This window comes from Urocitellus parryii, chromosome 6, assembly GCF_045843805.1.
Source record: "Urocitellus parryii isolate mUroPar1 chromosome 6, mUroPar1.hap1, whole genome shotgun sequence".
In the NCBI taxonomy this organism is placed as follows: Eukaryota; Metazoa; Chordata; class Mammalia; order Rodentia; family Sciuridae; genus Urocitellus; species Urocitellus parryii.
In genome coordinates this window covers 91,702,470-91,728,805 of record NC_135536.1, presented here as the reverse complement: position 1 = coordinate 91,728,805, position 26,336 = coordinate 91,702,470, and the positions used below count along the sequence as shown (strand labels likewise).

Genomic DNA, 26,336 nt, shown 5'->3' with positions numbered 1-26,336 from the left:
CGACCGGAAGGTTGCAGTCGCTGGTAAGTTTTAAACACTAAGTGTTGATCAAGTATTGGCTTCTTACAGGCGACGGCTCAAGTTCTGCGGCATCCAGTATTATTCTGAAGCAAAACTCATTTTATCATCTCATTTATAAGTGTTTCACTTTGTATCTCAAAAGATGAAGAAGACTTAAAAAAAAAAAAGCCACAATACTATTACCACAACTTTAAAATTTTTTCTTTAATACAAATAGCACCAGTGCTCAAATTTCCAGTTTTCTGAAAATAAGGTGTTTTTCCTCTTACAGTTAGTTCTCCCTCCCATTATGTCAGTTTTGGTTTTCTGATGTTGGATCCCTTTAATAAAAATTTCAAAATCGTTGATAAAAAAATTATCCTAAAATTTCTTCTTATCTTTTTTAATGTCTGCAAGCTCTGTAGGCATGATTTTTTGTTCTTTTTTTATATTATTTTTATCTTTTTTTAATTTCCTAATCTCATCAGAGGTTTGTCAATTTTATTAGCTTTTTCTAAGAACAAACTTCTGGTTTTGTTGACATTCTCCACATTCTCTCCATTGAGCCACATCCCCAGCCCTATTTTGTATTCTATTTAGAAATGGGGTCTCACTGAGTTGCTAAGCACCTCATCATTGATGAGGCTGGCTTTGAACTCACCATCCTCCTGCCTCAGCCTCCTGAGCTGCTGGGATTATAGGCGTGCACCATTGCACCCGGCTAAATTGTAAATTTTTGAGATAAGAAAATACAGCAATTTTGGAAGATTTTATCTAAAGTAGATAAATATTTGACCTTAAATAAGCCATCATTACCCATCTGGAAAATTAACTTATCCAGATCCTCTCTTTCCCTGGAACTATCTGGTACTGCACTTTTGTTGGCTTTTTTTCTTCTGTATCTCAACTATGTTATACAACTGTACAATTACATTATTATTGTTTTTCTAAAAGCCCAATTATTTCAAGAAAAGTGTGAGGCATTCTGTCTGTCTGTCTCTCTCTCTCTCTTTTTAACCTTTATTTTATTTGTTTATTTTTTCTTGTTATGTGGTGTGAGGATCAAACCCAGTGCCTCACACATGGTAGGAAAGTGCACTACCACTGAGCCACAACTATAGGCCCAAGCAATTCTCTTTTGACGTTCTCACTTAAGCGAATCCTAACATTGACTGGGACCTCTTTTACCTTCTGAATCATGAAAGATGTTATCATTGCTCTCAGCTTCATCTCTTGTAGCCTGAGATACAATATATAGCATAGTCCTTGTGAACAGTATTCTTGTGAATGCTATGAAAAGTAAAACACAGTCTGTTTCCAGCAAGGAGTCACATATTGGTGTTTTACAGTTTATACTAATTAGTAAGAATTATGCCTTTAGTTGCATTCTGGGTTCTATGTAAAGGGATTGATCAAATTATTCATTACAGAATAACCAATCATCTAAAAAACTGTGGGAAAATAAATGTGGGTCATCAATATTAATATTACAAATGCTAGAGAGCTGGGGTTGTATGTCAGAGAAAGTATTAAGGTAAATACCTACAAATAGTGGAACATATGAGTTTACCTACAGTCTGTTGTTAGTCCCCTGGTCATTTGAAAACAACAACAAAAAAAGAACATCCATTTTCTTCTTTTTTAAATTAATTTTTTTATTTATGACAGTGGAATGCATTACAATTCATATTACACATATAGAGCACCTTTTTCATAACTCTGGTTGTATATAAAGTATATTCACACCAAGTTGTGTCTTTATATATGTACTTTGGATAATGATGTTCATCACATCCCACCATCATTTCCAATCCCCTGCCCCCTCCCTTCCCCTCCCACCCCTCTGCCTTATCTAGAATTTCTCTATTCCTCCCATGCTCCCCCTCCCTACCCCACTATAAATCAGACTCCTGACATTTGTTTTTTGGGGATTGGCTAACTTCACTTAGCATTATCTTCTCCAACACCATCCATTTACCTGTAATGCCATGATTGTATTGTCTTTTATTGCTGAGTAAAACTGTTATATATGCCACATTTTTTATCCATTCATCTACTAAAGGGCATCTAGGTTGGTTCCACAGTTTAGCTATTGTGAATTGTGCTGCTATAAACATTGATGAGGCTGTGTCTCTGTAGTATGCTGTTTTTAAGTCCTTTGAGTATAGACCAAGGAGAGGGATAGCTGGGTCAAATGGTGGTTCCATTCCCAGATTTCCAAGGAATCTCCATATTGCTTTCCATATTGGCTGTACCAATTTGCAGTTCCACCAGCAGTGTATGAGTGTGCCTTTTTTTCCCACATCCTCGCCAACACTTATTGTTGTTTGTCTTCATAATAACTGCCATTCTGACAGGAGTGAGATGAAATCTTAGCTTAGTTTTGATTTGCATTTCTCTAATTGCTAGAGATGGACATTTTTGCATATATTTGTTGATTGTATATCCTCTTCTGAGAAGTGTCTATTAAGGTCCTTGGCCCATTTACTGATTGGGTTATTTGTTTTGTTGTTGTTGTTGTTGTTTGGTTGGTTGTTGGTTTTTGTTGTTGTTGTTTTATTGTTGTTGTTTTTGGTGTTTAGCTTTTTAAGTTTAGTACAGAACTTAAAAATATCCCCTAGAGATTAGTGCTCTATCTGATGTGTGAGGGGTAAAAATTTGCTCCTAGATGTAGGCTCTCTATTAACCTCACAGATTGTTTCTTTTGCTGAGAAGAAACTTATTACATCCCGTTTACTGATTCTTGATTTTTAATTCTTGCGCTAGAGGAGTCTTATGAAGGAAGTTGAGGCCATATCCAACATGATGAAGATTAGGGCCTGCTTTTTCTTCTATTAGACACAGGGTCTCTGGTTAATTCCTAAATCCTGATCCCACTTTCAATTGAGTTTTGTGCATGGTGAGAGATAGAGGTTTAATTTCATTTTGTTGCATAAGGATTTCCAGTTTTCCTAACACCATTTGTTGAAGAGGCTATCTTTTCTCCAATGTATGTTTTGGCACCTTTGTCTAATATAATTGTAATTTTGTGGGTTAGTCTCTGTGTCCTCTATTCTGTACCATTGATCTACCAGTCTGTTTTGGTGCCAATACCATGCTGTTTTTGTTACTATTGCTCTGTAGTATAGCTTAAGGTCTGGTATAGTGATGCCACCTGCTTCACTCTTCCTGCTAAGGATTTCTTTAGCTATTCTGGGTCTCTTATTTTTGCAGATGAATTTCATGATTACTTTTTCTATTTCTATGAGGAATTCCATTGGGATTTTGACTGAAATTGCATTAAATCTGTATAGTGCTTTTGGTAGTATGGTCATTTTGATAATATTAATTCTGCCTATGTAAGAGCAAGGTAGATTTTTCCATCTTCTAAAGTCTTCTTTGATTTCGTTCTTTAGCATTCTGTAGTTTTCATTGTTTAGATCTTTTACCTCTTTTGTTAAGTTCATTCTGAAGGTTTTTGTTGTTGTTGTTTGTTTGTTTTTCGGTTTTTTTTTTTTTTGAGGCTACTGTAAATGGAGTAGTTTCCCTCATTTCCCTTTCAGAGGATTTGTCACTGATATGCAGAAATGCCTTTGATTTGTGGGTGTTGATTTTATATCTTGATACTTTGCTGAATTCATTTACTAAATCAAGAAGTTTTCTAGTGGAACTTTTTTGGGTCTTCTAGGTAAAGAATCATATCATCAGCAAATAGTGCTAATTTAAGTTCTTCTTTTCCTCTGCATATCCCTGTAATTTCTTTCATCTGTCTAATTGCTCCAGTGTTTCAAGAACTATGTTAAGTAGAAGTGGTGAAAGAGGGCATCCCTGTCTTGTTCCAGTTTCTATAGGGAATGCCTTCAATTTTTCTCCATTTAGAATGTTGTTGACCTGGGGCTTAGCAGAGATAGCTTTTACGATGTTGAAATATGTTCCTGTTATTCCTGATTTTTCTAGTGTTTTGAACATGAAGGGGTGCTCTATTTTCTCAATTGCTTTTTCTGCGTCTATTGAGATGATCATATGATTCTTACCTTTGAGTCTATTGATGTGATGAATTACATTTATTGATTTCCGTATGATGAAACAACCTTGCATCCCTGGGATGAATTCCACTTGATCGTGGTGTACTATCTTTTTGATATGTTTCTGAATTTGATTTGCCAGAATTTTATTGAGAATTTTGCTTCTATGTTTATTAGAGGTATTTGTCTGAAGTTTTTTTCTAGAAAACAAAATACTAGAGAGCTGAGATTATTATGTCAGAGAAAGTATTAAGGTAAATACCTACAAATAGTGGAACATATGTGTATGCCTACAGTCTGTTGTTATTCCTCTGGTCATTTAAAAAAATTCTTTTTTTTTTCTTTAAAAAAAAAGCATTTTTGCAGTATAATTCCTATCCTGTAAAATTTTCTCACTGTAAGTATACAGTTTGTTAATTTCTGATTAATATCATTATGCAACCATTATTATATAAATATTCATTTTAAAGACGTTATTTTCCAAATTTAGATTAAAATATTTTCATACCTATTCATCCTTCACTATTTCCAACTTACTCAACTTTTCCATAGAATTTTGTCCTATTCTGTTGATTACTTTTAATTGGTTCTTTTTAGTTATGTATGACAATAGAATATATTACAATTATAAAAAAATGGAATATAAATTGTTCTAATTCAGCCCCCAGTATTTCCCCTTCCCTGCCCTCCTCCCCCTCGTTCCCTTCCCTTTACTCTACCGATCTTTCCTGCTTTTTACTTGTAGGTTGTTTTTTTTTTTTTTTAAATTAGTGTCTTGTGGATGAGATAATGGTGAGATTCACTGTGGTATATTTTTCTCTAAACTCTAGCACTTGTCTATCCTCAAAACAGACTTTAGATACCAATTATTTAGAATTCTAACAAAGCACTAGACCCTCTTTTTTTGTCATGGTACTTGAAATTCTTTACCAAGTGCCTAAAATTCTGCCATTAAAAATACTTATTTAATATGGACTATATGCTAGCTACTAGTATTGTGTCAATGATCAATTTTCTAAATTTCATAATTTAGTACTGTGCTTAGGTAAGAGAATACCTGGTTCTTAGGAGATACTTGCTAGTATAAGGAATAAGAATTACAGTGCCTGCAATTTAATATAAAGTGGTTCAGCAGAAATAAATGAATAATAGTTACCTATATACATGCACAAAATCATATGGGATGGATGTGGAGGAGAGAGGCCAGAAAATGTGGCAAAATCTTAATAATTGCTGAGTCTAGATGGAAAACATGGGAATTTATCATTCACATGTACAACTTTTTTGTAAGTTTGAATATGTGTGTGTGTGTGTGTGTGTGTGTGTGTGTGTGTGTGTGTGTAGTGTGCTAGAAATTAAAACCAGGGCTTCACACATGCTAGGTAAGTACTCTACCACTAAGGTATATCCTATCCCTAAATTTGAATTATTTTTAAAATAAAAAGTTTTTAAAAATAAAGTGTGTTATCTTAGCTCAGTGATTTTCTGCCCTAGCCACACATTAGAATCACCTGAGAGCTTTTAGAAGCTACAACTGCCTCACTGGGTATGGTGGCACATGCCTGTAATCCCAGTAGCTTCAGAGCCTGAGACAGGAGGATTGCAAGTTGAAAGCCAGCTTTAGCAACTTAGCAAGGCCTAATCTAAAATAAATAAACAAATATATATATATATATATATTTGTATATATATATATATATATATATACACACACATACTGGGAATGTGGCTCAGTGGTAAATCTCCTCTGGGTTTAATCCACAGTACTAAAAAAATTTAAATATATGCATGTCATATATGCCAATGCTTTATTAATATTATCTATAATATTATTTCTCCCATTAGACAAATGGGACCACCAGCTTTTGCCTTGCAAAAAAAAAAAATCTTTTTGTAATTTTAGAAGGATAACAATGCAGGTCCTAAAAAGTCCTCTCAAAATTTCTAGCTATAGAAAACAAAACAAATTTAGATGGGGATTTCTAAGGAAAGAAAAATAAGGACATTTCATTGAGAGTACTGCTGAGATCAATGATACTAAGAACTTTAGACTTGGAAGGAACAAACTGAAGGATGAGTATATTGGAGATCAAGATAAAAAGTGCTGCTATTAAAATTGTAAGCAAGACTGATGAAAAAGGATATAGTCAAAAGTAGATGGAAATACTAAAATATATTTCAACACAGAAAAACAAATGTCCTTCAACGTAGATAAACAGGAAAAGGGATTGAGAAAGGAAGAAAACATGTCTGAGATTCATTAGACTAAAAAGTATGCTGAGAAAATTTAATACAAAATTATAAACTAATTCAGATCATTTCATTCTTTTTTCTTTAAGTCTCTGGAGGAAGTTTTTTAAGATTACAGTAAAAATTTCTAGAAGAGAAAGGAAATGAAAATTATCAAAAGATAATAGAAAGAAGAAGAGGCATGTTGTGAAAATTAATCAACCTAGAGTCACTATGCTGGAAAATAATGATATCATGATAGTATACCTGGGCATATTTTAAAGGGTTACCAAGCACCACAAACTCAAGTTGCAGTTTGCTCCAGTACCAAGAACATGATGGTCACTAGAGGAGAGTGGCTTCTGTGTTGTAGAAGACTCCAGAGAAGTAGAAGGTCATCTTGAAAGGCTCTGGTGAAATCCATTTAGGACACTGAGAATGGAATTCAGTTTGAGAACCCTACTTTTCATTAATACAGAGTTCCCCATAATTGGGAAGAGAATCCAGTGAGACTGGTAAACTATTTCAATACTTCTTTAATATTCTCTGAATTTATACAATAGTATGACTAATTCTGTGGATGTAAGATATGTAATGGTTCTTTATTCTCTCCACCATCATTAAGGCAGGGACAAAAGTAGGGATAAAGTTTCTCTGTGAAAATGCAACTGAAGGTATAAATGTGGGTCAAGGTCTTAGCATTGTAGAAGGACACCTGCCCTCCTTCATAATCTAGGTAAATGCCCACCTTGTTGAGATTGTCAGTAAGTTTCAGACTGCAAGAAGGCAAATCCAAAGCCTTTAGATCTGTTTGATTCCTTAGTCTTAAAAGCCAGAATCCTTGCTCAGGAGTTAGAGGACAGCTGCCCTTCCGAATGATGGATTCTCTTGCAACTCCAACTGTCCATTTTGTCTTCTTTGCCACTTCTACTTCCCAGTACCACTTTCCAGATGTAAAGCCTTTTGAGCCAAGTACAGCCACACTTGAGTCAAATCTCTCTGGATCATCAGGCATTACCTGCTTAATGTCACCATGCCACACACTCGTCCGGTTTTTGGATAGCACCAGATTTGGGTGAGCTGTTTTAGGGTCCAGAGTTAATGGAGATAGGCCTAGTAAGAAAATAAGACAAAGCAGGGTGTGGGGGAAAAAGGGAGTGAATGCAAATTCCCATAGTAAAAGACATATTTACATAGACACCAGAACTTTATTTCCCCATGTCCAAGAACTCCTAGGCAGGCAATATTTTACATACTCCTTAATGTTTGGGTATCCATATTGCTATTTCTATACGTTTTTATATTTAGAGTAAAAATTAGGCTTTACTCTCAAGTAATTTATGTTTTACTATAGGAAATAATACAAATAATGTAAACTTGTACTGATAAATACAAAAAATTCAAATGCCAAATGGGTAAAAATTTGATATAGTTGTCCTAGGAAAGCTTTGTAAGGAGAATAAGTATTTTACTTGTGATATAATGTGTATGAAATGTAGGATATTTTGAGTAAGCAAACGCAGATAAAAAGGAGTTAAATATAGTTGCTCATGTAACAGAGAAGTAAGAGCTTACCTGTGAGAGACAGATAAAACTGAACTGTAAATGAGGTTAGAGGTCAGTGGTAGAAACTTTATATTTGACTTAACATATATGAAACATCTGATATCTGGAATGGTTTATGCCACGGCTACTCTGAATGTGGTCCACAAATTGTGTGGTTACCAGTCTGGGACAAGGTAATACCTATATTGAGAGTGAATTTTAAGAAATTTTCATTAGCCAATCTGACAATAATTTTATGTCACTTGAACCTAATTATTATAAGATTGATCTTGTACTTTGTTACCTTTTTTTAATTTCACAATTTCAGGTAATTAATTTATATTGTATCCTACAGAAATATCACTCCATGATAAGAGTGGAGATTTTAAAAATACATGAAAGGTAAAAAAAAAAAATTCATCTCATAGGAGTAGAGTTGAATAATGGTCACTAGAGACTAGGAATGGTAGTGGAGAGAATGGGTAGAGTGAGGCTGGATAATAGGTACCAAAGAACCATTAGATAGGAGGAATTCATCCTACTGTTCAATAGCATAGCAAGGTAACTATAAGCTACAACAATTTTTTATATATTTCAAAATAACTAGAAGAGTTTAAAGGTTCCTGACACAGAAAGTATAAATGTCTGAGGAGACAGATATATGCATTACCTTGATTTGATCATAAGCATTGTATACATGTATTGAATTATCATACTGTACCTACTATATATGTACAATTAAAAATTAAATGTCAAGGGGGCTGGAGTTATAGCTCAGTGGTAAAAGCACTTGCCTCGCATGTGTGAGGCATTGGGTTTGATCCTCAGCACCACATAAAAATAAGTAAAGATACTGTGTGTTCATCTACAACTAAATAAATATTTTTTTAAAATAAAATTTAAAAAATTAAATGTCAATTAAATTTTTGAAAATAATTTTTAAAAGCTGGCTCTTCAACACTAATGGCTTAACAAGTATTGGTTTAGACAAATCACAGGACAGCAGTTTTTATTAAAAAAAAAATTCTAAATGAAGAGGGGTTGGAAGCAGATCAGTAAGAAGATGACACAAATTCCAGATGTAAGACAACTGGACCTTGGCATGAAATTTGATTAAAAAAAAAAACATAATAGTCCTATATAATATATATATATATATATATATATATATATATATATATATATATATATATATTTGTTGTTGGATTTATTTGTCCTTAAAGTGAGATCAGTTGCTGGGTGCAGTGGTGCACTCCTACAATCTCAGCAGCTTGGGAGGCTGAGGCAGGAGGATTGCGATTTCAAAGCCAGCCTCAACAAAAGCAAGGCGCTAAGCAACTCAAGACCCTGTCTCCAAATAAAATACAAAATAGGGCTAGGGATTTGGCTCAGTAATCAAATGCCCTTGAGTTCAATCCCCAGTACCAAAAAGAAAAAAAAAAAGTGAGATCAGCTAAGTGCAACTCCTTGTTACCAAAAAAGCCTGAGTCTTTTCCATTATCCCAAGGATTTCTCCTTCCAATAAGAGATTTTGAAGCGTTAAAAATCCTGAATTTTTCCATATAGGCTGATTCCCCTTTCCCTCATACATCCTCATGCACTTTGGGTTATTAATCTTTCTAATGTGAAGACTAGAATTTCTTTGGAAGTTACCAGAAAGACCTCTTACCAACCTTTTAAAATCCCAACCTGTTCATCACTAAGCCTCTGACACTTCCAGCTAGTTCATAGCCTGTATTGACTCTAAAGACTGCTGGGAGTCAGCTCTATGTCCTCTTTCCTTCTCATGCCATATTCACTCTAATAGCAAGTTCTGTCATCTCCACCTTCAAAATATATTTTGAGCCTAAACACTGCTGACTACTTCCATAAACACATTAGCCTAGAACTACTGCAATAGCTTTTTACTCTTCTAATTCTATTCTTGCCCATATGCAACCTATTTTGCTCACAACATGAATGTAGTTATATTCAACATACTCCTAGGCTTCCTGTCACACCTGAAATGAAATCCATAGTCCTTACAAAGATGATAAAAGACACATGATTTACCCACATCTCTGACTTCATCTCCACCATGTTTCCTCTTGTTTACTATGATCAAACCACCCTTGCCTTTTGGAAGTTCCTTGAATATTTCAAACTCATTTCTACTTTAGGATCTTTACACCTTCTTTCTTCTATTGTCCCAGAATACTCTTTCTCCCCACATGGTTCACTTCACATTATTCAGGCCTCAATTCATAAAAAGGCAATAAAACATTGATAATAATCTATCATAGGTGTTATAGGTAAAGATAGAGGTGTTCCTCTAGATAGGGAAGAGGGGTAGGAGGGGAAAGGAGGGGGCAGGGGTTAGCAATGATGGTGGAATGTGATGTACATCATTATCCAAAGTACATGTATGAAGACATGAATTGGTGTGAACATACTTTATATACAGAGATATGAAAAATTGTATTCTGTATGTGAAATAAGAATTGTGATGCATTCTGCTGTCATGTATTTAAAAAATAAAAGCAATTAAAAAATATAGGGTGTTCCTTGCAAATTTTATAAATTTTCTATACATTTGGAAATTTTCCCAATACAATGTAGGGAGAAGGGAATTACCTTCTCAAAGATGTTTTCTTTGTTCGTTCTGAAACAGGATGTTCATCTATCCATTATTGTTTATGCAGTTATCCTGCTTTTTATTTTCTCATGAAAAAGTTATTTATTGAGTGTACCCTGGTTTATTTTCTTCACAGTGGTTATCACTGTGTGAAATTATTTACTAGCTCATTGTCCATCTCTGTCACTAGAATGTAATCTTTGGGAAGGCAGAGACTTCATCTGTTTTACTTCCTCATTTAGGTTTAAATTTTGGCACTGTTCTTAGGTGTTCAAGTAACTGTTTATTAAATGAATAAATGAACTTTGATCAAAATTCCATTTGAAGCACAAGCCTGTAATCCTAGTGGCTGGGGAGGCTGAGGCAGGATGATCATGAGTTCAAAGCCAGCCTCAGCAAATGTGAGGTGCTAAGCAATTCGGTGAGACCCTATCTCTAAATTTAAAAAAAAAAATACAAAATAGGACTGAGGATATGGCTCAATGGTTGAGTGCCCCAGAATTCAATCCCCAGTACCCTCCCCCCCAAAAAAAATTCCAATTGGAAACTTGACACCAACTAATTCTACCATGTCTTTGTAATCATGTTATCCTTAGCTAACATGAAGAATGTAAACACCCTTCTGATGATTTGTCTTTTCCTGACTCTTATCCTATTATGCTGTGCTTTGCTTCCCCTCCTTTCACATATCTTCTCAGTGCTCTCACCCAACTCTTTCTACTCTGCCCTTTGAAACTCTTTCGTTAACTAACTTTCTTATAACCTCAATTTATAGAATTCTCTCATCATCTCTTTGCTTTAACAGAAACTTGATGGTTCTTCCCCCCAAAAAAATTCAGCTTTCACAGCACTATTCATTCTTTAAATCAGGTGCCATAGATCCAGTAGCCACCATGGCCACTTCTAGACTACTACTTTATTGTCCATCCTCATGTAAAAATCACTCTTCATTGTAGATTATTGTCATTCTATTTTTACAACCCTCTGTTTGATGCTATTATAAACAAACTTCCTGGAACTCCCTGAATTTTGGGTCAATTTTACTTTTCTACCCCAAATCCAGCCTATATCTCTTGGATATAGCCACCATTCTTCCATCTTTGAAAGTTCTTGATTTACCTCCTAGGGACTCACTTCATTCTACTTCAGCTATCCATATCAGTGATCAAATTTCACATCATGTAGTCATTGGGATCAATTCCTTCTCTAAATCTTAAATTCATATATTCCAATCTTTTATTTCTTGAGCTTTCTCACTCTCATCTCTCCTTATAACCCATTACTTAATTTCATGAACATCTCTAGTTCCTTTTTTCTCATGGCATCCTAAACTATGCTTTCTGGCATAAAATCCTCTCTGAACAGCTCAGCTTTGGTTGCTTTGTTGCCTTAATACTTTTTATCTTCTTCTGCTCCTGTAGCAACCACTATGCAACTCTTCAACCCTGGATCTATCCTGCCATTCAAATTCACATCCCAGCTTCTGACTACTACAGGAGAAAAATCATAAGAGTATGCATACAGAAACTACTACAAACTCATTATTTTCACTCAGGGCATGACCATCAATACTGCCTAGAAACCCTTTATTTACCAAATCAAATCCTTTCTGATTTTTTAAAATATATTTATTTTTTTATGTAGTCAGACACAATACCTTTGTTTTATTTATTTTTATGCGGTGCTGAGGCTCGAACCCAGGGCTCCGTGTGTGCTAGGCGAGCACTCTATCGCTGAGCCACAATCCCAGCCCCTCCTCTCTGATTCTTTACAAAAGCAATTTCAAATCTTTAACTCCATCCTCAAACCTTCTATTCTTCCACTTATCCCCTCCCAGGCAAAGTCTTCATCTTCTACTTCACAGAGGAGTAAAGTACATCTTTTAAGAATCCCTCTGTCTTTCCCATTCATACAGAAAAGTCCCTGACAAAATTGTCTGCCTCTACCATCTTTATCTCTTCTCCTATCCCAGAAGAAACTGAGGAAGGTCAATACCTCTCTCTGCCTTAACTCTCACTCAATATTCCCTATTTCCACCTATTATGTCCTTTCTTGTACCCTTGATTTTTGTCTTTCTACAAGGATACTCTTCCTTAGCATGTTTTTAAAATACTCTTTGGAGCTGGGGATGTAGCTCAGTGATAGAATGCTTCTAAGGCATGTGTGGATAACCTAGGATCAATCCCAAGCACCCCACTACACACCATACACACACACACACACACAAAAAAAAAAAAACTTTTACACTGCTATACTCACCTTCTCTTAGTCAAACTTCTCATGAGTGATCACTACTGCCTGGTTTCCAGCTCACTCCTTAATAACACAATTTCTACCCATTTCCACTCTTGAAATTGTCCATATCCAAGTCTCTGATATTTGATTCAAACATTTATTTTTCCAATTACTTTCTTAATTATTGTCTATGAATTTGGCATAATGACCACTCACTTCTCCTTAACACTCTTTCCATAGATTCCATGTTAACCTTGTTTTGTGATTTAACTTTTATTTCTCCTGCTAGAACTCCTCAGCCTCTTTGACGGATTTCATTGCCCTTTATCTGTTGGTGTTTTCTATTAAGAACTCCATTCTTAAATGTATATGTTCTTTCTTTCCTTGTTTAAAGTATATTTTACCAAGGCCTGACCACAGTTACCATAGGGAAAAAAGTCTCCCACTCTGTATAAGGGAAGAATATATAAATGAATAAAGCATTATAATAAGATTGTAATAAGCCAGGCATGGTGGGCTGTAATAATCCCAGCCACTCAGGAGGCTGAGGCAGGAGGATCCCAAGTTTGAGGCCAGTCTCAGCAATTTGGTAAGTTCCTATCTCAAAATAAAATTTAAAAGAGCTGAGGATGTAACTCAGTAATAGAGCACTTGCCTAGAATGTGCAAGGCTCTGGGTTCCATCCCAAATAAATAAGTAAATAAATGGTCATGTTTTAAATATATCCCATTTTATTTTCTTAGATGAAAAAGTAAAAATCACTTTAAACGATTTAATCGTTTCACTTTAAACGATTGCTAAAAATGAGGTCTGACTTTGCAGGGCAAAGCGTACAAGAAGAAATCACTGTTATATCAAGGCAGCTAGAATTTGCTGGACAGAGTAAGAGGGAACTACACAGAGACCTTTGAATATCCCTCAAAGATACAGCTGAGTACTGGTCGCACTTGTATAGGGTGTAAAAAGAACCTCTCAAAATCAATAGGCTGAACAATTTCTGAAGCTCACACAAGATTGAGAATGGTTTTCAGTCTTGCAAGCCAGAATGGGAAAATAAGAATACTCAGAGGGGAGTTACCATAGAAAATGAGCTAAATTATCCCTAGATGAAAGACTGTTCTTGAACCATTCTATCAAAGTTTAAATAAAGCCTTAAAAGGATCAAAAAGATTTCATGTAACTTGACTATATGCCAGAATTAAATCCAATATAACCTAAAGAACTACTTTAAAATACAGCAAAACTTCAATATAAAATTCATAATATTTGGCATCCAAAGCATCCAGAAGAGACAAGACTCCCATTCAGCATAATTCCAAATAACTTATGTAGATTCTTCACCCTCAAGGAGGGGAAAGCATAATTATTCACTCCTTAAGTGTGAGCTACACATAGTGACTGCCTTCCATTGTGTACAGTATGGAAGGAGGAAAAGAAAGTAACTTTATAGTGAAGAAACCTGCCAAACACTTACTCAGCCATGTGCAGTCATAAATCCTATTGACAGTGTGTATGCTAGATATGAAGTGAGGAAATTGACACTTTTACTGCTGTTGTGTTTTTCGCAATAACTCAGAACCTGTCTGATTTATCATAAGAAAAAAAACATTAAGTAAATGCAATAGTGTGGCATCCTACAAAACATACACCCAGGACTCCTCAAAAAAAAAAAGTCTGAGAAACTGTCACTTCCAAAAGAAGCCTAAAGAAACATAACACCTACATATAGTGTAGCATCTTAGATGGAAACCTGAAACAAAAAATAACATTAGGTAAAAACTAAGGAAGTTGCAGACTGAGGTTGTGGCTCAGCAGTAGAGCGCTTACCTAGCACGTGCGTGCGAGGCCCTGGGTTCGATCCACATAAAAATAAATAAAACAAAATAAAGGTATTGTGTACAACTAAAAAATAAATGTTTAAAAAAAACTAAGGAAGTCTAAAGAAACTGTGGATTTTAGTTAGTAAAAACATATTGATTTTGGTTCATTAGTTATAAAATACATATCATTAAATGTAAGGGGGTAATAATATAGGAAAGAGGGAAGGAGTATATGAGAACTCTACTACCATCTTAATTTTTCTATAAAATTTACACATCTAAAAGTGTTCTAAAACTAAACCCCATTAAAAATAAAAATAATTAGTGGCCATGGAAATCATCAGGAAAATATAACCCACAGTTAGGAGAAAAATCAAGCAATAAAAACAGGCCCAGAACTAATGACAATATAGAATTAGTAGACAAGGACATTGAAATGTTATAAATATCTTCTATTTGCCTGAGAATGTAGAGGAAAGCAGGAGCATGGTGAGGAGAGAAAACAGAGGTATTAAAAGACCCAAATGAAATTTGTAGAAATTAAATGAAATATATATAAGAAAGAAATATCCTGTTCAGCATAAACTAATTAGGCATGCAGAAGAAAGGACAAAAGAATTTGAATAGGAATAAAAAAAAACATTGAAAATGAAGCATAAGAAGAAAAAGGCCTAAAAAATAATGAGCATTGATGACATAAGGCAATTTGACAACATTAAATTTCTAATATAGGTAAAATTACAATTCCTTTAGGAAAAAAGGGGTGTGGTAAAAAATATTTGAAGAAGCTGGGCATAGTGGTATACACCTATAGTCCCAGCTATATGGGAGGCTGAGCCAGGAGAATCATTTGATCCCAGGAGTTTGAGGCTAGTTTAGGCAACATAGTGAATCCCCATTTCAAAAAAGGAGGAGGAAGAGAAAAAAAATAGTGGGTATTATTTCATTATTTGATGAAAACTATGAATTCATAGATCCAAGAGTCTCAATGAACAACAAGAAGAATAAATAAAAGAAAAATCACACCTTGAGCTGGGTGTGATGGCACACTCCTATAATCCCAGCGACTCAGGAGACTGAGGCAGAAAGATGGAAAGTTCAAAGCCAGCCTCAGCAACTTAGTGAGGCACTTAGCAACTCAGTCTCTAAATAAAATACAAAAAAGGGCTGAGGATATGGCTCAGTGGTTAAGTACCCCTGGGTTCAATCCCGGGTACAAAAAAAAAAAAGAAAGAAAGAAAATGAAAATCACACCTTGAGTAATCAAATTGGTGGAAGAAGGTGACAAAAAGAAAATCATAAAGGTAGCAAATAAATAATTAAATAAAGCCCATACCCAAAAATGAAGATAAGAATGACAATTAGACATCTCATCAGAAACTATGCAAGTCAGAAAATAGAGTGACATCCTTAAAGTATTGGAAAAGAAATCCATCAACCCTGTTCCAGGGAAAATATTTTTGCAAACTTATAGTAAAATAAGGACTTTTTTCAGACAGAAGCTGAGATAATTCAGCTTTGCAATGCAGCATATTTGCATTATAAAAATTATTAAAGGAAGTAGAAGGAAAGATGTAGCAGATGGAAATTTGTCTCTACACAAATAAATGAAGCAGAAATTATAAATATATAAATATAAAAAACATTTCTTCAGGGCTAGGGCTATAGCTCAGTGACAGAGCACTTGTCTGGCATGTGTTAAGCACTGGGTTCGATTCTTAGCACCACATAAAAATAAATAAAATAGGGCTGGGGTTGTGGCTCAGTGGTAGAGCACTTGCCTAGCATGTGTGAAGCCCTGAGTTCGAGTCTCAGCACCACATATAAATAAAATAAAGGTCCATTTACAACTAATATATATATATATATCTATATATATAGATATTATATATAGATATATATATATATTATATATATATAATATATATATATATCTATATATATAGATATATATTTAAAAATAAATAAATAAATAAAATAAAGACATTCTGTCCATGTACAAGTACAAAAAAAATTTTTGAAGACATTTCTTCATTTTTTATCTTTTTAAAATATAATTGGAGATGAAGCCCAGTTAAAGTACTCGCCCAGAATGCCCAAAGTTCTGAGTTTGATCCCCAGTGCTACCAAAAAAAAAAAAAAGTTAACTATTTATAGAAAAAAAGTCAATGTAGGAGGAATCTGGAACTTATAGAAATAAAAAAATATGTGAAAAATGATAGAAAGAATGAAGAATGGAAAAATATAATGCAAAAAGTGCAATGGAATAAGTTAAAGATGTATACTGTAAAATTCTAAAGAAATTTATATATTAAAAAACAAAGAAGTACCAATAATAAACCAATAAGATGATGAAAAGGACCTAAAACATACTTAAGAATGTAAAAAACAGAAATAAGTTAAAAGGATGGAAAAAGAAATAAAATACATAAATCTAAATAAATTTTTTTAAAAGGCTGGAGATGTTGCTCACTGGTTAAGCGCCCCTTGTTAAATATATATATATATATATATATATATATATATATATACACATTTACATTTACATGAATGACAAAGAAGCACATGAAAAAAAAGTGCTCAGGGCTGGGGATGTGGCTCAAGCGGTAGCACGCTCGCCTGGCATGCATGCAGCCCGGGTTCCATCCTCAGCACCACATACAAACAAAGATGTTGTGTCCGCCGAAAATTAAAAAAAAATAAGTAAATATTAAAAAATTCTCTCTCTCTTTAAAAAAAAAGAAAAAAATGCTCAATAGGATTGCTCATTAGAGATATACACATTAAAAACACAATGAGATACTATACTTCCAATAAAATAGTTAAAATGAAAAAGATTGACAATATAAAGTTTTGGCAAAGATGTAAAGAAACTGTAACTATCATCTATTGCAGGTGGGAATGTGAAATGGCACTGCCATTTCAGAAAAAAAAATATTTGGTAGTTTCTTATAAAATTAATCATACACTTAACACACACCCAGAAATCCCACAACAAGGTACTTACTCCAAATAAAATAAAATACAAATGTTTGTAAACATATTCACACAACTTTATTCATAGTATCCCCAAACTGGAAACTACGCAAATGTCCATCTGTTGATGAATAATTAAGCAAATTGTGATATATCAAAATAAAAAACACAATTATTGACACATGCAAAAACATAAATGTCAGAAAGCATTATGCTAAGTGCAAAAAATAAGATGCATAAGTAATTTCACTTATATGAAAAATTAGAAAAAGATACATTTAAGGTGAATAAAGCAGATAAGTGAGTATTGGGTTGATGGTTATAAGGAAGAAATTGATTACAAAATGGCATGTGGAAACTTTTTTGAGGTGAGAGAGATTTTCTATATTTTGATTATGGTGATATTTATAAAAGTGCATATGTTTGTCAAAACTCATCAAATTGTACTCTGGGTGTAATGTATGTAAAATTGGTGAATTTTTGGTGAATTTTCTCTGTGTTAATTTTACTGCAATAAAGTTGATTTTTTTCAATGTCAATTACCTGGAAAATTAACAGGGATAGATTTGTGATTTTAATGACATTAATAACTAAAAACAATAATAATAATATCTCTATATGAATCCTATTAAAACTTCATTTCTATAAAGTTTTTTTTTATTTGGAACACTATTTAATGTACTTGAAATGCCATTTGTGTATTTCTATCCTGCTCAATCCTTTGATATCTTCAGGAATAAAAGAAACCTAGTCTCCTTCAGACACATTTATTAAAATTATCTGTTTTCTTCTGAAGCACTGAATATCTCTATACAATCTTCTAAAATGTTATACTCTATATTATGAACATCAAACACAAGAGGACTTGTAAAGACCCTATGTAAATACAACAAATATGCAAAGAAAACCTCCTCCTTTAGGGCAAAGAAACCCTGATTTAGCAAAACAAGATAAAATTTTGTCGCCACATTTGATAGACCACTTATCTATTTACCAGTTCCAAATCATATATTCTTATATCATAGCAACAGAAGAAATTCAGTCAATACCAGCTAGCTTTCTATTGGCTAAATTCCACCCTTCCTCCTGCCTCAGACTAATTAGAGCCAAAGAGGTTCCACAATTGAATCATACATTAGGAGCCCTAGGAACCAATAGTTCCTAACCACTGATACCTGGAGTGAGAGTGGATTGCATTTCCCTCCACATCATGTACTGGAGAGGACCTTTGAAATGGCCTGGGTTCAGCTTTCTGGAGATAAGTTCTCTTGGTGCCAGCGCCCTTGTTCCTTGCTCCAAACTGTGAGAGACATAAATCATTTATTCTTAGACATTCTCTAAGGACTAAAGAAAAGTAGAAAGAGTACCATAGGGAAACACTTACCTATCCAAGAGATTTGAGATGTCCTAAAAGAAGAAAGGAGAAAGAGAAGTCAAATGCTCATTTATCACCTCCAAAAATTTCTGCAATATTCTGACTATCACCAAAATTTGATCATCAATATTGGGGTCCTGGGCCGTGATTGTGGCTCAATGGTAGAGCGCTTGCCTAGCATGCACGAGGCACTGGGTTCGTTTCCCGAGCACCACATAAAAAATAAATAAATAAACAAATAAATAAAAGTATTAAAAAAATATTGGGGTTCTGTGCAGATGGTCCCCAACTCAGCTCCTACGATTCCTTTCATCCTCCAATGCGTTTTTCTGTTCTGCATTCCAATCTAACCCAGGATAAACTGCCCTTTCCTTGCTCTAATTTTCTAGAATTCTTTTTTATGGGGAACAAGAGAGAAACCAATAAGACAATAATTAAGGTGAAGCTATTTTTGTTCATATTTCCAAATAATCTCAAAAGAAAAATGCAGTAGATATTTCAATCCTAAAGACACTTTTCCTTACTCTGGCTAATTAAGCTTTTGAGTACTGAGGTGATGACCAATATCATTTTAGAGTTATAATTTCAGGTAGCAAAAGTTTGGCAGATAGGTTATTTTATTGTTGTTGAGAGCCAGAGACTGAACACAGGGTGCAACATTCTTATTTTTGAGAAATAAAGCATCAAAATTCTTGATGGAAGATATCAACATGAAGTGTTATTAATTGGATTTTTTAAAAGTAACTTCTTTTCTTATTGGTGGGGGGGCACTTAACCACTGGTCCCCTATTTTGTATTTTATTTAGAGACAGAGTCTCACTGAGTTGCTTAGTATGTTCTTAGTTTGTGTTATAGATGTACTGGCTTTTGTTGAGGCTGCTTTGAACTCATAATCCTCCTGACTCAGCCTCCCAAGCTACTGGGATTACAGGTGTGCGCCACCGCGCACAGCTAAAAGTAACTTCATTTATATGTATATAATTTAGTTGTTAATAGACCTTTATTTTTTTGAGAGAGAGAGAGATTTTTAATATTTATTTTTTAGTTTTTTGGTGAACATAACATCTTTATTTTATTTTTATGTGGTACACATGCGAGGCGAGCGTGCTACTGCTTGAGCACATCCCCAGCCCTATTTTTAATTATATATATGCAGTGCTGAGAATTGAATCCAGTGCCTCATGCAGGCTAGGCAAGCGCTCCACCACTGAATCACAACCCTAGCCCTATTAATTGGATTTTATTCCCTTGTTTTGGAGCATGAAACTAAAGCTTCCTGCTGAGCATAAAGCAAAAGTAGCCTCCTGCTTTTCTCTCAGAGAATCTTAAAAGCACTACAGTAGTCTGTTTTGTTTTGTTTTCCCTTGATCATGAAAAGCCACAACTGCAACCTTCACAACCCTCTTCCACCCTCTTAAATGTACCCATAATGGGGTTGTTATGGAGTCTCACTTTGAGGAAATCGAAGGAGTTCCGCTGTTCCAGCCGTGTCTGAATGCTCACCAACATATCTTTGGCAAGTAGACACTGCTCCTGAAGCTGGTTCAGATTCATCTCCATCTCCTCATTCAAGGCTTTCCCCTCTTCCCGGAGGTCACTTAGAAGGTCCTTTTCTTTGCTGTGCAGGAACTGATGCAGCTTTAGAAACTCCAAGGACACATGTTGCTGCAGATGTATCTTGTTTTCCTGGAAACCTCCATTATCATCACCATGGTTATTACTGAGACTAGCACTTGGGGATGGGGACCCACACCAACACTAACACAACTTGGAGAAATACCACTGCAGAAAAATGCATATAAATGGCTGCTGAGTATCAACATTTCAGCCCTACTCAAAGGAGCCTTTTAGGAGACTTACTCCTTTTTTCCTGGCCAGTTTAATAGGTCAGGATGAACTAGCCAAAAGTGGTCTCTAGGTTCTCATTGCAATGATGGGATGGTGAGTATTTGGGAATTAGTCAAACATTACAGAATGAATAAGAATACCTTCTTTATTGGTAAACCAATATCTACCAAGTGGTGCTATTAGACCGAGACCATTAGAGGCCCATAAGAACTCTCTATCTAGAAACCAGAACTGAGGAGATGCCACTCCTGCTGCCAAGACAATGTAGAAGAAACAGGATATGAGCAATGTGTGAAGTACTGAAATTAACAACCACCACATTCGAACTTCTTTTCTTGGGTGATTTCAACCTCTTCACAGGTGTACCAACCATCTGACATACTGATTTCTCAGTTCTTCACCCTCTTCATTTCTAATGATTTATAGCTTTATCCATTTATTCCTATAGTCACACCTAGAATCTTTTCATTCCCAGCAATTGCACCATCTCCAAAATAACTTTTTATACTCATGTACCCCTATTGCAACAGCTATTGAATCTCATTAAAACTTTGTATTCAGCAACACCTCCATTTCTGTTCATAAATTTCTATTTTCATGTGCCCTCTTATCCAACTTAGACTCTATGTCTATCATTATTGCACTTTTTTGTGGTACTAGGAATTGAACCCAGGTGGACTCTACCACCAAGCTATATCCCTAGCCCTTTTTATTTTTGAGATAAATCTTGCTAAGTTGTTGAGACTGGCCTCAAACTTGGAGTCCTGCTTCAACCTCCTGAGTAGTTGGGATTACAGGAGCATGCCACTGCATCTGGCCATCATTATTGCACTCTTAAAATAGTCTTAACTCCCTCTCTCTTCTAGCTCACACTTTTCCAGTTTTCTTTCTATCTTTCTCATCACCATTTTTCAGTCTTAATTGATTCCACTTCCTCTAACCAAGTCTAATATTAGAATTACTTGATATTCTGTCCAAAGTCCATTCATCTTCCCATTCTACACTTTCTTTCTAGGCAACATCCTTTCCCACCTGTGGCCTTAAATGCTGACATCTCCAAAATAAACCAGCTTCTGAGCTCCAGATTCCTATATCCATCTGCCTATTTGATATCTCCATTCACCCCTCACATCTAATCAATCACTACAGGTACTTTTGTCCCCAAATAAACATGCTCAAGCAGTTCATTTCTCTGCATCTTCACTGCCTTTATAGTCCAAGCCACTTCCATCATTCTCCGGGACCACTGCCTTCCTCTAACTATTGTCTTTGTCATTGCCCCTTTCCAATACATTCTTCATGCAACTATCAGAAATATTTTCAAAATAAGATGAAATCATGTCCTGTTTAAAATCCTTTAATGTTTTCTCATTATTCAGAAGATGAAGTTTAAAATGCTTAACATTATCTACACAATGACCTACATGATTGGGCTCATATCTGCCTCTTCAATATCATCTTGCTTAGCATGCTCCAGCATTTCTTTTTTATAGCCCAGAGCTGGGGATTGAACCCAGGGCCTTGAATATGCCAAGCAAGTGCTCTACCACTGAACTACATCAACAGCCCTAGAATATTCCAGTTTTACTGCCCCTTTTTCTGTTTAACATAGCAACTCGCTTCCTATAGTAAGAGTTTTCCATACATTCTCTCCTCTTCCTATAACTTTCTTCTTCCAGACACTAAATGTCACAGAAGATTCTCCTACATAGAATAATTAGTGAATAAGCAGAACTCCCAATTTAGCTCCCTAACTTAGGGACTAATTTGCCAAATTTCTAAGCATTAATTTCATCCTAGAACTCCTGTGAGGTTGAGTGTGGGCAGCCAAGAAAGACCAAATCAGATGGGAAACACATGTAACCTGAGAGACCTTGGCTCAGAAGTGCCTGACTATAAACCCAAAGGAAAGAAGTGGATTTTTAGTGGATTTTTCTAGTAAATGCCTTATTTTACTATGGATAAAGATACCACACAGAGAATAACCCCATGGTAATCACCTAGTTATCAAAACATCAAAAGGATCAGCATATTAGGGGAAAGTCAATCTGCTCTGTTGCTCATGTATTGGCAAAAAATTTCACCAACATATTGCTTTTCATCCTACAGTGTCAGTTTTCCAGTTCTATACCCCAAGTGCCATTTAGTGTATAGATTTTATATATATAAAATATATACATTTGCACTTATGCAGCTGAAGTTACCAGGGTGTATTCTAGTTCTATCTCATAACCCTCTACCCTGCTTCTCACCTTGTAAGCAGCAATAGCATCCTTCTGCATGGCCTTCAGAGACTGAAGATCCTTCAGGGTTGTTTCCAGTTGACTCTGATGGACTGCAAGCTCATCCTAGGAACACCAAACAGAATTAACCTAACCAGCTTGAGAGATGAAAGGCCATAAGGACATTCCCAGAGCCTTAGTGGGCTGGGAAAAGGCAAGCTCTTGCTGCAAATCTCTTTCCCTTCACCTATAGCATAGTTCCTGTCTCTTTCAAGAATTGTGAATAAAATTACAAGCAGAAGAAAAACTTAGTTTTGCTTTCTTATTAGCTAGTCATGGAGATTTGAAGTAGATAATAGAACTCCACATTTTTCACTCTATTTGCACTGTTCTCACCACCTATATTTTTACTTACATTGTTAAAACATTTGTTTATTCCTTCTGCCCATCCAAAGCCAAATTATTTCCCAGTTAAAGTCATATCCTTTTCTTTTACAATACATCTCCTATATCAGCTTTCTCCAATCCCTTCAGAAATTCTAAACACTTAAGAATTACAATTGTGACAAAATTTAACTATCTATAGTAGACTTTCTTATATTTCTTCTGTTGTTATATTAATCTTAAAATTGACCAAATTTCAAACCTTCTATAATAAGAGTAATATCTTATACACTCACATTCTATACAGCATGTGACTGAGGGAGTCAGCCAGAATTCCTCAACTGTTCCTTTCCCATAAGCAGTAACTTTACAGAAAGAACTTTGCAAGACATGAGCTTTCTCATTATTATTTAAATGAAGAGATGAAGTTGGAAGAAGAAAGAAGAAACAGTCCTACAAAAAATTTTTCCTAGCTTTCCTAAGAGATTGCTCAAGGCCAAGGCTCACACACCGTAAAGAAACGAACAGCATCAGAGATTTGCAGGAATTCCTTAGACTGCTCCGGAGATAACCGTGCATCCTTACATTGAAAGCAGATCAACTTCCCATCTGGCTTACTGAACAGTTTCAGGTTCTCTCCATGCTCTGGGCACTGTGGATGGCCTTTGAGTAGTGGAAGCTTCTTAATCTTTTCCACCAGCTTCTCCAGCACAAGGTTAAATGTACAGTTGCTATATTGACATAGCATCTTACACACAGGACAGAAGGTTTCCTTTGCTTGCAGCTTCCAAAAGTTTTGGATACAGATTTGGCAGAAGTTGTGACCACAGCTTAGCATCAGTGGATCACGGAACCAGTCGTTACAAAGTGGACAGTGTAGCTCCATAGTAATGTCTTGTATCACCACTTTAGAGGGTAGATGGGTGAGTGAATCATTCACTTCAACATAGTTGCCTGGATCGATGTTAGAAGAGGGTCTGGAGGATACCTTCAGGAAAAAACAGCTTAAATGAGTTTCTCTTTCTTGTTGCTCACTTGAGCACTCCAGGGTGGTGGGTTCCACTCCAAAAGGAACTAAGAATTCATACAACTAGAGTAAAGGCACCATAATCTGTCCTTTGAAAAATTATCTAATAAACTCAGTGTTTTCTAACATAGTTCATAGCACTGTTTAATCCATTTTGTGCCATCATCCTCATATATGGAACACTATGAAAATTTAAGCAGAGTATATAATGTACAATATAATTATAGAACATGATTTAAATATAGTAAATAATATACAATGTAATCATTACAAAAAGAATATAATTATAATAAAATAATACTATTATTATAACATGCATTAGTTCTAGAATTTGATTTGCAACTTATTTTAATGTGCCTGTATCAATTTTGTTGATATATTTACTTGGGATGTAATGGGTTAAGCTTTAATAGAGAACCAAGGCAGAGGAAGAAAAAGTATTCAATTAAAGGAATGTATTTTGTTGTACATGCTTCTGTCCACTCACTTTCCCCACTTATCAGTTGAAAGCTTTACTTTCAACTTCTATTCTATTAGTTATTACCCTTATTTTGTTTTCTAGAAATCAAATAGAAAGAATTGGAAGACCAATTAGATTCCTCAATCAGTGGGATGATATCAACAGTTCAGACCCTCCCATACTCCTTTTTAAAAACTTATTACACAAATATAAATACCGAAAGATGCAAAATCATAAATGCATAGATCATTGACTTTTCACAAAATGAATACATCTGTATAACCATTACCCGGATTAAAAAATAGAACATTATTACTATCCCAGGAGCTCCTATATACCTTCCTATTCACCTTCTCCTCCTTACCAAGGTTAACACCTTTACAGACTTCCAACACTATTCATTAATTTTGCCTGTCTTTGTACTTTACATAAATGCAACCACAGATTATGTACTTTTTTGTTTCTGGATTCTTTTGTTTAGCATTACATTTGTGAGATTTAACCCCATTATATATAATTTTAACTCATTCTCATTGCTATATAGTATTCCACTACAATGAATATGCCATAATTTACTTCTCCATTTTGTTGTTGACAAGACTTTGGGGTAGTTACCAGTTCAGGCTAATATAAAAAGTGTTGTTAATAGCAATCTTGTTCATGCACTTTACTGATTATCTGTATATATTTCTCTTGAGTATATTACTGGGAGTGATTTATAGGATTGGAATATGTACAGCTTAGTAGATATTGACAAACTGTTATAGATAATATTCATCTTAGCTATGAATGTGGCTTTAATCTCTTTGCTGATAACTGTATATTGAATCTATTTTCCTATGTTTATTGTCTATTTGATTCTGCCCTTTTTATGAAGTGCCTGTTAAAGGAATCTATTTTATTGTTGAGCTATCTTTTTATTTATTCACAGAAATTCTTCATAGTTCTAGATATGAATTTTTTCTCAAATGCATGTATAGCAAATATCTATTTCCACTCAGTTGCTTTTTGGCTTTATTAATTATATCTTTTATTGAACAAAAATTCTTAATTCTCCTTAAACTTTATTTTTAAATATGACACAAATACAACATAAAAGATATATGAATTAATAATAGATAAATACGAAAGGAGAAAGAACCTTGCTGGCTAGGAACCAAGCATGATGATGTATGCTTATAACCCCAGCAACTTGGGAGCCTCAGCAATTTAGTGGGGCCCTACACAACTTCACAAGACCCTGTCTCAAAATAAAAATTAAAAGGGCTGGGATATAGCTCAGTAAAGTGCCCCTGGGCTCACTTCTCAGTACCAAAAAAAAAAAAAAAAGAAGTTGGTTCTTTGTAGGATTGGCAGGGGATCCACAAAATTTAAGAACTAGATTGATGGAGAAAAAATATATATTTGAATCACTAAAATCTGAAATGATTTTGTAAGAAATAAAAAAGGTTTACCAGAGATTATTATGAACAGTGATATACCAACAAATTTAGTAGCCTAGATGAAATGGAAAAGTTTCTAGAAACACAACAACTAACTACCAGAACTGTCTCAATAAGAGAGAAAAATCTCAGCAGATCAGATGGCTTCACTAATA

At 34.8% G+C, this 26,336-nt stretch overlaps 1 protein-coding gene across 1 annotated transcript; it reads right to left on the bottom strand.

The window, feature by feature from the left end:
• Positions 1-6,801: 6,801 nt before the first annotated feature.
• Positions 6,802-25,025, bottom strand: Trim69 (tripartite motif containing 69). The gene is made up of 7 exons (XM_077800144.1): positions 24,957-25,025; positions 23,764-24,240; positions 22,899-22,994; positions 20,251-20,484; positions 18,808-18,830; positions 18,599-18,723; positions 6,802-7,346 (listed from the first exon to the last, which is right to left on the bottom strand). Exons 1-7 carry the CDS (start codon positions 25,023-25,025, stop codon positions 6,802-6,804), a joined length of 1,569 nt encoding a protein of 522 aa, XP_077656270.1.
• Positions 25,026-26,336: the final 1,311 nt, after the last annotated feature.